General features: G+C 50.3%; 1 protein-coding gene across 1 annotated transcript; it reads right to left on the bottom strand.

Moving 5' to 3' along the window:
* Nucleotides 1–1,192: 1,192 nt before the first annotated feature.
* On the bottom strand, nt 1,193–7,154 carry LOC119100184 (YTH domain-containing family protein 3). The gene is made up of 5 exons (XM_037223294.1): nt 6,761–7,154; nt 5,811–5,832; nt 4,744–5,390; nt 3,994–4,599; nt 1,193–1,346 (listed from the first exon to the last, which is right to left on the bottom strand). The coding sequence occupies exons 1-5, from the start codon at nt 6,782–6,784 to the stop codon at nt 1,278–1,280; spliced, it is 1,368 nt and encodes a 455-aa protein (XP_037079189.1). The 5' UTR covers nt 6,785–7,154; the 3' UTR covers nt 1,193–1,277.
* Between the last annotated feature and the right edge of the window lie 6,560 nt (nt 7,155–13,714).

The raw sequence follows: 13,714 nt of genomic DNA, 5'->3' as shown, positions 1-13,714 counted from the left end.
CCAAGCTTTTTGAGAGCATACTCCTGATCCAAATTGGTACCATTTGTCACTGACCTTGCCAAGTGCCGTCACGCACCTTCCGAGGCGCTAGTTTACAATATTTATGGTTCGTACAAGTTAGTCATGGTAACCACTTTCTTCGTGAGAAGGGCAGTGAGCAACTGACACAAATGTTCCTGAGAACCACTTCAAAATATAACCAAGCTCCAGCTAATCGCTTGAAAAACACTTCTCTCGCGTAGGTACGCGCACACTGGCGTGCTCGGCGTGGCATTCAAATGAAGGGCTCGGTGTCGTGTCCAGTTATATTTCGTGACATACCGGTATGGAGAGCGACATAAGTGCCGTCTGCGGAAACTTAGGCCGCGCTGAGCCCTTGACGCCACCCTCACGTGGCGCGCACGGGTGTGCGGAAAATAAGACGTGGAGCGACTTACAAAAACGCGACCGCCAGTGCGTTGGTCTCCAGTCCGGCGAACGCTGTAAATCATACACAGCTTCCTTGCAAAAGCAGAACGCACGGGACGTGCAGCGTGGAGGCTACCCGTGCTGGCGTGGCCACCAGAACATTGGTCTTCACCCCGTTTAGCGCCGGAAATCATTCACAGCTCTTTCGCACCAGGAGGCGACGCGTCACAGAAAACTCAGACATCTGGGAACCAATTCTAGAAATGTCGTAATTGATGACGAATTGGTTGACCCTTCCAAAAACACAAAAAGGTTTTCTCCATATCAGGATAGACGAAATCTGGTCGGAGCTGATAGCAAACGAATGTTTAATGTACGTGAACAGCGATGATGCTCATGTGACAGGTCATTTCAGTGGGTTTCGGAAACGTAACACCAGTATGCTAACGATCCACGTCATTCCACGTCATTTTGCAAGTACCGCCCTGCGGAAGTTGTTTACATTGACGCAGAAGTATGCAAGCAATGCGTTAGCGGGTGTAGACGGTTTCCACAGAGAATGTCCGCCGGTCACATAGCACCAAGCATCGTCTCACACGCGCGCACACACACGCAGGCGTTCGCAACTCGCGCCAATTTGTTGGAGTCCACGAACGTTTGCAGCCCCGCGGGCCGCGCACCATCGTAGGAAACCGCGCGTAATGAATGCCGTTGCGCGCCAGTGCATACTCTGAATGCCACAGCGATGCCCCCCCCCCCCCCCCCCCGTCGTTCTGTTGCGCCCCGGCCTGGACGGCCCCCGCGTGCCGCCGGAGCCGGACACGTCAGTCTGCTCCGTCCGGCCGGAGCCGGGCCGCCGCCAGGGGGCGTCAGGTGCGACGCGAGCGGCCGTTCCCGCGCCCTCGGTCCGGCCGCTGCGCCCGGCCCTCCTCGTCCGCCTGCAACAGAACGGGACGCTTGTGGGTCACACTCACCGATAGGGCATGCCGCCCGCACAGATCGACCAGGCGCAGGTCAGGAGCACGCTCAGGAGCCACAGTCAGGGGATGGAACCGGTAGCCAAACAGACATGCTGAACACGGCAGCCAAGTGATGCACGCATTGCAACTTTAAGGGCCACCACGGATGTGCCGCAAATGATGGTGTGGCTTCGACGACTCCGTGCGCCCCAGCACTTCAGCCTGAGTCTAAACACTCGCCTTGAAGATAACGTGCAGTGAAAGGTGGGCCTGCACGACTAGAGGACATGGTGAAATGACTTCCCATACTTTATCAGGGATCAATGATAACAAGACCAGCAGTACACGTCACGCAGCGACTGCTATCGCAAGCCGGGTGGCATGTACGGCCAAACACCGGCTGCCGCAGAGAACAGACCAGCGTGCCTGCAGGACGTTTGCAATCACAAGGACAACTGTTCCAATGTCTAACTAACAAAATAGTTCGAATGCGCATCAAGCGATACACTGCAATGCGCGATCGAGTTCCCCGCCAGTCATTTGCGCACCAGCCCTCTCCGCTCCAGCGAGAGCCATCACAACGCTGGACGTTATTCTCGTCAAAAATACGAGCAATACAAGTAAAATATAAATAAACTATGAAACGTTTTAGTTTCCAACATTGTCAGATAAGGTCGTTTAAGTTGAAGAAGGAGTATCCACTCGGGAAACACGAAGCTGATCGACCACACGCCTATCCGCAGACGACTATCACCGTCATATTAAAAACTACGCCCCCCTCTGCTTTATACGGAACGCTCAATTGGCAATGGCCCTTCCTCAGGGACGACGCCTAGTGCGGCCATTCATGCATTAACCTTTACTCAAAACATTAGACGTATTTTCCTATTACCAGTGTAAGACTAGGTAGCACAGGCTTAAAGCTTTAATGGAACCACGGTCCGTATGCACACGTTATGTTACGACCCAACCTCCGCCAGAAAATGGTGACAAAACATCGAAACCTCGGCGAATGTATGGTGCGTAGCGTTCAACGAGAAAGCATGTAGCCAACAGAACCTTCACGGCTGTTATTGCTGGACCTAATTTGCTGCCTTGCCAAACTGCAGACCCCACCACCCCGGTGACACTAATGGGGCCGGACACAGCTGCAGCCCAATGGTGGGTTGTGGTACAGTAAACTACTGATGCATGGCTTCCGAGTGACCACCGTCCTCAGCCTGCCAATCCACACACGCACACGCACACGCGCACGCGCACGCACACGCACACGCACACACACACGCACACGCACACGCACACGCACACGCACACACACACACACACACACACACACACACACACACACACACACACACACACACACACACACACACACACACACACACAACAGCACGTCGGCTCCTGTAGCTTGACACGGCTACTTCGCGCTATCACGGCTACTGCGTTCATGCTCCGTGGACATGTTCTGGTCCCGTCCAACGAGTTAAAACTGACTCGTCGCATGCCTTTCCGCTATAAATGGCAAAACGTGCTCAGAGATTGGCGATTCTCTGACAAGGTGAAATGCGACCTTACACGTGCAGGTGCATCACCATGTCGTTTCAGATCATGCTGTGTGTAACATTTACCCAACAGATCGTTGGGATGTCCGTTTACAGGATATAAAGCAGGTAACGCGGGAGCCCAAACCCAGTAGGGCTCTAGTGCACTAATGCGAGTAACGTCGGTCCGAATGCGCAATAATTCGCACAACATGAGCAACCGGCAAGATTACTCTTATCATTTAGCATAGTAATACAAGCACCTATTCGGGAAGAAAATGGTCCGTCACGACTCAAGGGATTGATTGGGTCTGTCAATGGCATTTATTTCGTTTCCATTGAAAGAACCGAAGGCTGGTTCCAAAAATCGGTCTTCTCCCCCCCCCCCCCTCCCCCTCCAGAAATTCCTAATTGAAATATTGTAATTTTTACGTTACCTTGTCTGCGACCGCAACACAGTGGAGCAAAACAGGATTGCTGCTGAAGGCCAAACAGCTGGTTTTTCGCCGCCTACAGTTACAGTGACAGCTTCACAGAACTAGTGCATTATAAACAGCATGCTACTGGAAAGGCACATATCGAAATGACCGTCGGTTGGCTGCTCAGCGACGCTTCAGCCAGATTTGGCTATTACGTCAGGTTAACAACCAGTTATTTTTCATGTGGCGCGATTTAACGTGCGTCACAGTGTTCCTGACTACGTGACGTCATCCCCGACGATGGGAGCAAGCGCTGAAGACCCCCATACATCACGTCAATATGACGCACATTTCTACGCTTTCAAAGATCTGCGGGTAAATATGATTCTTTAGCCATTACCAACAAAAACTAAGTAAGCCACAACGCAACACTAACTGTGCTAGTCGTCTTTCGGAAATCAAACTCATTCCTTAGCCTCCTCACCACGCCTCTCCTAGCCCAACGTTGCTGGAAAAGGGCGTGCCCCGGACGAATTGTCCACCGGCACTCACCACACCTCAGCCACCACATCCATCAGGCTCGGCGCCGCACGGGTCCGAGTGTCCCGTGCGGCGCTGAGGTGGCCGCCGCTGGTCGGTCACCGCCCGTCACCACAGCCTCACCTTGCTAGCCTGCGGAGGCCGGCGGCCCTCCTCCTCCTCCTGGCGCTGTTCGTAGTGCACGAAGTCGTCGAAGATGGAGGTGCGGTGGCCGTACGAGTGCATGATCTTGAGCACCTGGCGGCCCTTGTCGGCCGGCACCTCCTGCGTGTCGCGCGAGTTCGTCACCGGCTTGTTCTCGTTGTTCTCCAGCCGGATGTGTCGCAGCTGCGAGTTGGGCACGTCCTTCACGTAAATCCACTTCACTTTAAACTGTCCCTTCCACTTGTCCTGCGCCCAGACGGACGACGACGCACTGAAGTCCAGCGGCGAGAGCATCTGCGCCATGCCGCAGAAGTGTCCGCTGCCGTTGACCGAGAACAGCAGGTAGATGGGGCCCTTGCCGTCGCGTTCGCGGCTGGCCGCGTCCAGCCGCTTGTTGCCGTGCTCGGTGCTGCACCAGATCTCGTACTTAATCGACCGGTGGATGTCGTCCTCGGAGTACGACTTGATCACGAAGAAGCGCGCGTTGGGCGCACTCAGGTCAAACTCCCTGGGGTTGTACTCGTTGCGGTCGCGCAGTTCGTCGAGCACGGGGTGCGAGGGCGGCGGCGGTGGTGGCGGCGGCGCGGCGGCCACCGGGGGCTGTCCGGGCGGCGGCGGGCCGCGGCCGCGCGGCGCCGACCACGCGGGCCGCACGGCCGGCGCCGCCACGCCGTTCTTCCCATCCCACACACCGATAGCGTCCCTGGCGACGCTTACGCCTACGCTTACGCCTACGCCGCCGCCGCCGCCGCCGCCGCCGCCGCCGCCGCCGCCGCCTCCGTTGCTCGCCGGACCTGGCGCCTGCCTGCTCTTGGGCAGCGAGGTGGCCCGTGCCGGCTGGCTGGCGATGCTGGCCCATGACTTCTTCTGCGGCTCGCCCGGCGGCGACTCGCCGCCGTACACCGCCTCCTTGTCCATGCTGAGCCCCTGCATGCCCTGCTCCACCTGCTTGATGGCCGGCTCGTCGGTGCCATAGGCGGCCGGGTCGCCGCGGTAGAAGTCATCGTACTTGCGGTCGACGCCGCCACCCCACGGCGAGCCGTCGCCACCGCCGCTGCCGTGAAACGGCCCGTAGTTGAAGGCCGGCTGGCCGAAGCCGGCGAACATGCCGTCCATGCCGTAGCTGTCCGGCTGGACTGGCGGCTGGCCGTAGCCGCCGACGAAGGCCAGGTGATCGCCGCCGCCGGGCCAGGCGCCGTCGCCAAACGCCTGGTACGGCGGGTAGCCGGCCGCCGCGCCGCCGTAGTAGCTCGACAGATACGGGTCGGCCGGCGCCATGCTGGACATGGCGGCGCCGTAGCCGTGCTCCTGCGGTCGCCAGGCATTGTACTGTTCGCCTGGCTGCTCTGCTATGCCACCATCCTTGGATGCATTTCCTGGGAAAGTCAAAGGGGTGCTAATAGTGTACTGGTTAAGCTGTGCATAAGGAAAACCAGATTCACAGCCTACACCCCTGCAGTAAATCCCCTGCCATTTCTGCCAAGGTGAGAGGCGGGCAATATCATATAGCTCCAGCAGATAAGTGAATCATAATGCTCCAATGATACACTGGGAAAAAAACTTGTGCAATGGGTCCAGGTTTGAAGTGGACCAGGCTGAGGGCAATGGCAAATGCACTTGGATGGAATGGATAGCAGCAATATAGTGGTTTCCTTGCATACATTAAGGAACAAAAAAGTATTTACTACCATCTGTGGTCTGCAATATTCATATCTTGCACAGCAGTATGTGGATCATTTGTGTGGACAGATTATCAAGGTCAGAAGTCATAATCATAGCAAGGACATCAAGCTTACCTTGCACCTGGAGATTCTTCCTCTGAAACAAAATCGGAAATGTTAGATAATTTCCACAGGAAAGTGTCTCAAAAAGCTGTTTGATCAGTGATAGGCATGCACTTCAAAACCAATGTTGATCAGTCCAAGCAATACATAAAGCAATGCTGAACAATCTTAAACATAATAAAGAGACTGATCCAAGCAGCATGACTAGTATGACACACTTAGGCACTCCGGATTCTCAAAACATATGCCATGATTGTTTGGAATTATGTATGTAGAAATCCATAGCATAATGTATGTTAGATATTTGAAGCAAAACTCAATGCTCAGAAAGACTGAAAGCTGGAACCCTTTCCTAGCCAGGCTTCAGAATTTTCCCATCCAAAAACATCTCAATGTTCTGTACAATCTATACCAAAGACCAAATTTCTTATGCTCTATAAATTTAACAGATATGCACAAGTTCATTTCACAGGACCTGAAGATCAGAATTCTTCATGAATCCTGGATGACATTAAGAACTGGGTGCCAACACAACAGTCTACATGTATTGAATGTTGCCAATCTGTAGTTGCAAAGCATTTCAGGGACAAAGATGAAATGCTTTTGGCTGCTTCAATGACAGATTGGCATCTGCTTAGAGTGGCACTACACCCCATCGAGATCTTGAATACCATGGTATCATCAGCAATTGTCAGATTGTCAACAGGAGCACAGCCAGGCTTTGGGGGTGGGGGAAGTGATAAATCAGGACCTTGTAGGACAACTTAAACCAACATCTTGTATCAATCCTTTACACAGAAGATGGAAAGCTAAGACAAAAGGGCTGATATTAAGTCACAAAGGGCTACTCTCATAATTTAGGTGACATTTTGCTACCGCCTCTGGTCATAACACTGATACAATGGGTATGGAATATCTACATCTTACAAAGTATTGATATTCCCTTGTCACAGAGCACCAACCTGGTCCTGCACACCGGCTGACATTCCCTATTCTAGAACCACCGATCACCAAGAAATAAATTAAGATCACACCAATGCACAACTTAATGCAATCAGACTATAGGGGTTTACTTGATCAAAATTACGGGCCGAACGCCGGCTATCTGGCGCTTCCACTGCCCGAAAAACCCTGCTCAGCGCGTGCTCAAACGCATCCTATGCACATCGCGATTCATGAGCTATTTGCGAGTTTGTGCTCCGGATTTGTCGCAAATGGATCCAGAAGAAGCAAACGCGCTATCAACAAGTAGAGCGCTACATCATCGGTAAACAACGAATCAGAGTCCAGTTACTAGCCCCTATTTGTGTCGGAGGTTTTCATTAGCAAGAAGTAAGGCTGCACGCAAAATGCACGTGCTAAACTGAACACAAGTATGCTTCATGTTCGGGCTACGTGCAGGCCCGGCGATTTTTTGCTTGCCCTGCTGCTGCTGCTATGGCAATACCACAAATGCAATTAGCTGAGAACATAGATTTGCTCGGCTGATCCGTTACGTCAACCAGATCGCGTCCACTGTTAAGAATGAAAAATGACTTAATTGCGACGGATAGGGTGTGGTAAAAGGCTGTGCGAATACACCCTCCAAAACGTAGGGCGGCTACGCGCCGGGCTTACACACCCTCCAAAACGGAGGGCGGTTACGCACCGGGCTTATACACCCTCCAAAAATCTTTCAGATTGTTGTACGTTTCAAGCACATGCGCATTGGCAGTCTTGGAGGCAAGAAAGTGCAAAAATGCAGAATCCCGTGCGATAAGTCGGTTCTATGCGTGATAAACGTCAAATGATCACTATGATATTGTAGCGAAGCGAATTACGGCAGTGTTTCAACATGTTCCGCTGCGCCGTTTGGAAATATAACCAGCTCACGAGTTGATTGCGGCGCGCCAAGCGGCGTGTATGGGATTGTGCCAGAGGACCTGTCCAGCCGGCTATGGCCTTGCAGTCGACAAACTCCTATCGCTCTTCGCTGAGCGTGTATGGAGCAAGATTAGCGACGAGGATATTAATTTTGATTTGTTATTTTCAAGCTCAATTGCCCGCCATAAGTTTAGAATCCCGCCTGAAAAGGGATGGCATTGCCTGCAGTTTGATGTGACGGATTCCGACCAGTGGCCTAAATCGCTCCGTCGGCTGGAAAGCATGTGTCTGGCGATGGAAGTAGAAGATCCTGCCCGGAAGAAGGCTACTTGCCCCATTTTGCTGGCCCTGCAGTGTTTGATCAGTGAGAAACGCTGCCACAGCCCCTGCCCGTTGCGGGAGAGGCCGCAGATTGTCCAACAAAAAAAAAGAAAAATGCCTGGCGCACGCAGTTCTGTTCATAGCCATTTCAGCTTTGTGCGGTGTTACCGCTTTTCCACGGGTTTTTAGCTATTGCTCGAGACGGTTCAAGTCCAAGATGGTAAGGGAAAAGAGAAGGAAGGTGAAGTTGACATCATGCTGCTAAAACTACTCTTATGACTGAGGGCCTTGAGTGGCTAGCAGCACAGAAATGCTCACGTAATTTAGCCTTGCTAGGCGCTTGATCGATGCAGACAGCAGGCGTCGACGGTGTTTGGTGCTATCTTTCCGCCTAAAGGTTAGATTAGTTTACATCTGGGGCAGGCTCCATGCTTCCAAAAGCCAGATGGAGGTAATATGGTTATTTTATATAGCTTTGACTTGTTCTCATTTTAATTTTTGGATTGCTCAAAATTCTTGCAGAGAATGCCTCCAAGTTTCGTTCATTAAGTTAATACCTTAAGTCCCCAGGAGTGTTTTTGCAGATGTTCCTTAAATTAGGATGCTGGTTGCCTGTCAGTTTAATTTGTGTGAGAAAGGTAGCTTAAAAATTGCTGCATGATATGACGGATGAACAAATATAGATCATTGCAGTCAGCTCGGAATGTGAACTTTTATAACGGTAGGACCGAAATTGCCCGATGATGGGGTCAAAACAGCAAGAAAGCAAATGTGAACACTGGATGAAAATAGTTGTCATCATTACTCTGCTAAATCCAAGTTTGTGTGTTCCATGTGCAGGAAAACAGTGCATAAACTAACACCTAACACGATGGCACATGCTGCATGGAGAACACGTCTGTGTTGCATATCATCACCTGTTTTTGTGCTGGTGATTAAATATGTCACCTTGGTGCTTTTTTGTGATGGGTGTCTGCAGGCCACGAGGTAGGTAATTCAACTGTTCAACAATTCTTGCAGGGAGTACCAATAGTTTCTTTCATTAGGTGAATACATAAATGCCCCAGGATTGATTTTGCAGACATTCCTCCTGTGACTTGAACATTTGGTTGACCACCTATTGGCAGGAGGGATGTGCTGGATATTGGTGACTGGCTTGTCAAGGAAATATGAAGTTACGTCACACTGGTAGACCAACTGGCAAGGAAGCGGGGGCTGGAATATTTGTTTTTGATGCAATTAGGCTGTTTGTTGCTTGTCAGTTTAATGTGTGTGAGATAGGTAACTCAATAATTCCTGCATGATGCAAAGGATCAACAAATATAGGCAATAGATCATTGCAGTCAGTGCAGAATGTGAACTATTTTTAATGATGGGACCAAAATTGCCCAGTGATGGTTCCAAAATGTCAAGAAAGCAAATGTGAGCACTGGATGAAACTAGCTGTCATCAGTACTCTGTCAAATCCAGGTTTGTGCATTTCATGTGGAAGAAAACAGTGCATAAACTAAGTAAACCTAACCTAATGCCACATGATGTGCAGAGAACATCTGCAGTGCACATCATTACCTGTTTTTGTACTGGTGAGTAAATATGTTGCCTTGGTTTTTTTTTGTGACATGTATCTTTGCAAACCATGAGGTGGATAATTGAGCTGTTGCTATAATTAATCATTTGTTATGAATTTTGAGCCAGATTGCTTTTGTCATGACAGCTCTGGGGCTGGTTCACGTTATGATCTTTGGACTGTGCGAACACGGCTGTTTGTGCCACCTAGCCATCAGTCCATATCAGCCAATGCTGTTGACTGCAAGGATATCAAAGCAGTATTTCAACCCTAGTATGTCAAGAAAGCAAATAGCTGCATTCTGACTTGCCAGTCCATGCCAAGTCTAAGTGGCAATGCTGCCCTCAGGTACTGATGATGCATTGGATGGGGAAAGACAACATAGTTACACAATTTTTGCCACTAACTATGTAGCATTCATGAGTCATTTCTGTAGCTTAGCTCACTGTTGCAGGCTGCTCATAAATGCATTGGTGCGGGATTAGGTAATGTGTTTCTTGGGCTGCGCAAAGTAGATGACATAATGCTGGGTGGCATACTGATGAGTGTGGTAAGTTTGTGAGTGTCATTGGCCAATACAAGAAAATACTGATTTCATGCTAGCCAGTTTCCTGCTAGTAAAAATTTGCATATAACACTGCTTATGTGACAGATTTGGCAGTGCTGACTGCGCAACTCCTGTGTTTCAAGTGCTTTGGCTTGTGCTGTAGCTACAAAGCCTATGAGTCCCGCACAGATCATTTTTCCAACGGAGTCCATCTTCCTCCTCGCCCTCAAAGCTGTCTCGCGCCCACCATGGCTCGTGACATTCGCCATCCATACGCAGAGTACCGGCTTTTTCTTCTTGTTTTGTTCAGTTCGCCTCAAAAGCGCAGTTTTCGCCCATAACCCGTTCCTTGGTTCGAACTAAGCGGGATCGAACTATCGACCGTTAATCCGACGTAAAGCCGGTTTCGCCCATGTAAACGCCCCTCGCCGAGAGGGTTAACGTCGCATGATCCGTTCCGATCTTAATTCGAATTATCCTCGGCTGCCCATGTAAACCGGGTTATGTCCACAAAAAGACGTGCAGGCAGCTGGGGTCATATTTTGTTCCACAGAAAAATATAGATGACGAGTGGATGTGTTCCACCAAATGATGCAAATGGAAGGTGGGTGCAGGTGTACTTTCCTACCTAACATTAGAAAAAATCATTGCACACCATTCAGTCGTGTTTTTGTTTTTTTTAATAAATTTATCCCAAATGGTTTGTATGGGTGACTTCGGATTCAGAGTATCTGCTAAGCATAGCTTGTTGCGTGTACCCCGAACCCACCACCCAAGCGTGCCGTCCAGTTCAACAGATAATTTTGCCTCCGCCCTTTCGCCGGACAGGAATGCGGAGGGTTTTACGTGCCGTACAATGCTGCGACACGGCCGCCTCGGGTCTGGGTTGAGCCTCGTTGGCCAGTTGCCAGCTGGCCTTTCCGTTTCAGTCGGGTCAAACAATGTGCCCACTCTGGGACTCGTACCCAGTGCCGCTGGATTACGAGTCCAGCATCTTTCCCCAAGACCACGGAGGCGGCACATATCGTAAATAATCTCAAAACAGGTAGAATCATGCTCCTACCTTCGAATTTCAATAACATTGATGGCGGGCTCCCGAGCGCCGCGCGCACCGCAACGCCTGGACTCCCCAGCGCCGTTTCTGCGTTGCCGTTGCGTAAATACAATATTTCTGCTTACTAAGAATTCTACAAAATGTACGGGACCAAGGTAAACCATTCGTCATGTTTAAGGCGGAACATATCGTAAATAATTTCAAAATATATAGAATCATGCTCCTACCCTCGAATTTTAATAAATACGATGGCGAGCTCCCAAGCGCCGCACGCACCGCACCGCACCGCACCGCCTCGACTCCCAAGCGCCATTTCTGCGTTGTTACGAAAGCACAATATTTCTGCTTACCAAGAACCATAAAACATGTACGGGACCAAGGTAACAATAATAAAGCAACCAAAATCGTTTCTTATCGAGTTTAGGTACATTTATGAGACACACAGGCCAGAATAGTCCAGAACATATCCTAAACTAGCCTAACCTAACCTAACCTAACCTAACCGGATCAAATTTCATGGATTCTTGTTACCTTGGCCCATTGGTACATTTTCATGGTTCTTGATGCTGCTTGATGCGCGGTAATGTTGTGACCCGCGTAGTAATGTCGCCGGTGTCGCGGGTGCTGTGTGTATGCGGCGCTCGGGAGCTCGCCATCGTAATTATAAAAAATTGAAGGTAAGATCATGAATCTACATGTTTTGTGATTACTTACGATATGTCTTGCCTTAAACACGACGAATGGTTTACCCTGGTCCCGTACATTTTGTAGAGTTCTTGGTAAGCAGAAATATTGTATTTACGCAACGGCAACGCAGAAACGGCGCTGGGGAGTTCAGGCGGTGCGGTGCGCGCGGCGCTCGGGAGCCCGCCATCGAAGTTATTGAAATTCGAAGGTAGGAGCATGATTCTACCTGTTTTGTGATTATTTACGATATGTCCTGCCTTAAACACGACGAATGGTGTACAATGATTTTTTCTAACGTTAGGTAGGAAAGTACACCCTGACCGGAAGGTGAGTCCACTGACACATTTGTGGCTGGTCTCGGGCATCTTGCCAGTACTTGTGATTTCACCGATTCTGCCTGGGAAATCTGCCAGCAGGTGATCATGGGAGTCAGAGATTACAGGGTGAGGGAAAAGGCCCTGCAACAGAAAATGACACTCAAGGGATTGCACTCATTTGCAAGAGGCTTGGAGCAAGCCAGAGCCCAAGCCTGTACCATTGAAGCATGCCATTCAAACAGATTGGCTGTGCCACAGGCAAATGTCCAGGCACAAAACGTAGTGAAAAAGCAAAAGCCCACCCCAAACCTGGTGCAAAAAAATGCACCAAAGCAACCAGCCTAGTCACAGTGTTTCAAATGCGGAAGATGTGCAAGATGCTACAGCCCAAAGCATGGCCAGTGGGAGTGCTCCTTTAAAAAGCAGGACTGCTTTCATTGTGGAAATTGTGGTCACAGTCAAACAGCATGTTGTAACAAAGGTCAGCATGGTTTTACCATAGTAAAACAGATGGACCAACCACACCATCTGCAAGCCCAGCATGAAAGCCCACCTGAGGAGTACCTCCTGAAGATCAGCAAGTCTATACAGGAGACAACAGCAAGTGAAAACCATCCAATCAAGATAACAGTGCAAGTGGATGGAAGGCCAGTGCAGTGGGAAATCAATACTGGTCCAGCAGTGTCAGTGATGTGGGAACAGCTGTTCTGCAAGCTGTGGCCAAACAGGAAATTGGAAGGAATCCGGACAGAGACCGGAAACCTACATTGGTGAGCCCATCTCTGTGATGGTGAAGTCAAGGTGATTGTGCAAGAAAGTGACACAAGAGTCCAGCTACCCCGGATCATATCATGTGGATCCAGCAAGTCCCTACTGGGTATAAATTGGCTCTCCAAGGTGAAACTCAACTGGCATGCAATCTTCCATGTGAAGGCCTCACTGGAGAAAACAGCACAAGAGATACTGAAAAAGTTCCCAAATCTGACAAAGCCCGAGTTGGGGAAAGCCAACACTGAAGCCCACCTGGAGATAAATTTGAACGTCAAAGCGGTGTTCTGCAGACCACGATCGGTGCCCCTGGCTCTGCAACCATTGGTGGAAGAGGAGCTAGATCGTCAAATCGAAGCCAGAATCCTGAAGCCCTGCAAGTCAGCACAGTGGGCTGCACCCCTGGTGACAGTGTTGAAGCCAGATGGCAAAGTAAGACTGCGGTAGATACAACCCAACCGTAAACAGAGCCAGTCACTTGGAGCAATATCCACTGCCCAAAGTGGAGGAGCTTCTCACCCAACTTGCTGGAGGTCAGAAGTTCACAATAATCGACCTGGAATAGGCATACTTGCAGATTCCATTGTCAGAGTCAAGCCAAGTCTACACAGTGGTCAACACGCACAAAGGTCTTTTTAAAGCGACCAGACTGGTGTATGGAGTTAGCATTGGTCCTGCTGTTCTCCAGCGCCACATCGAAACCCTGCTCGCTGGCATCCCAAACACCATGGTGTTTCTTGATGACTTTTGTGTCACAGGTCCGAACGACGCTGCACGTCTCGCTAACCTGGA

Source organism: Pollicipes pollicipes, unplaced genomic scaffold (genome assembly GCF_011947565.3).
Source record: "Pollicipes pollicipes isolate AB1234 unplaced genomic scaffold, Ppol_2.1 Scaffold_4881;HRSCAF=5763_pilon_pilon_pilon, whole genome shotgun sequence".
NCBI classification, from domain to species: domain Eukaryota; kingdom Metazoa; phylum Arthropoda; class Thecostraca; order Pollicipedomorpha; family Pollicipedidae; genus Pollicipes; species Pollicipes pollicipes.
Note: the sequence above shows the minus strand (reverse complement) of the source record. Positions and strands in the feature narration are given on the sequence as shown.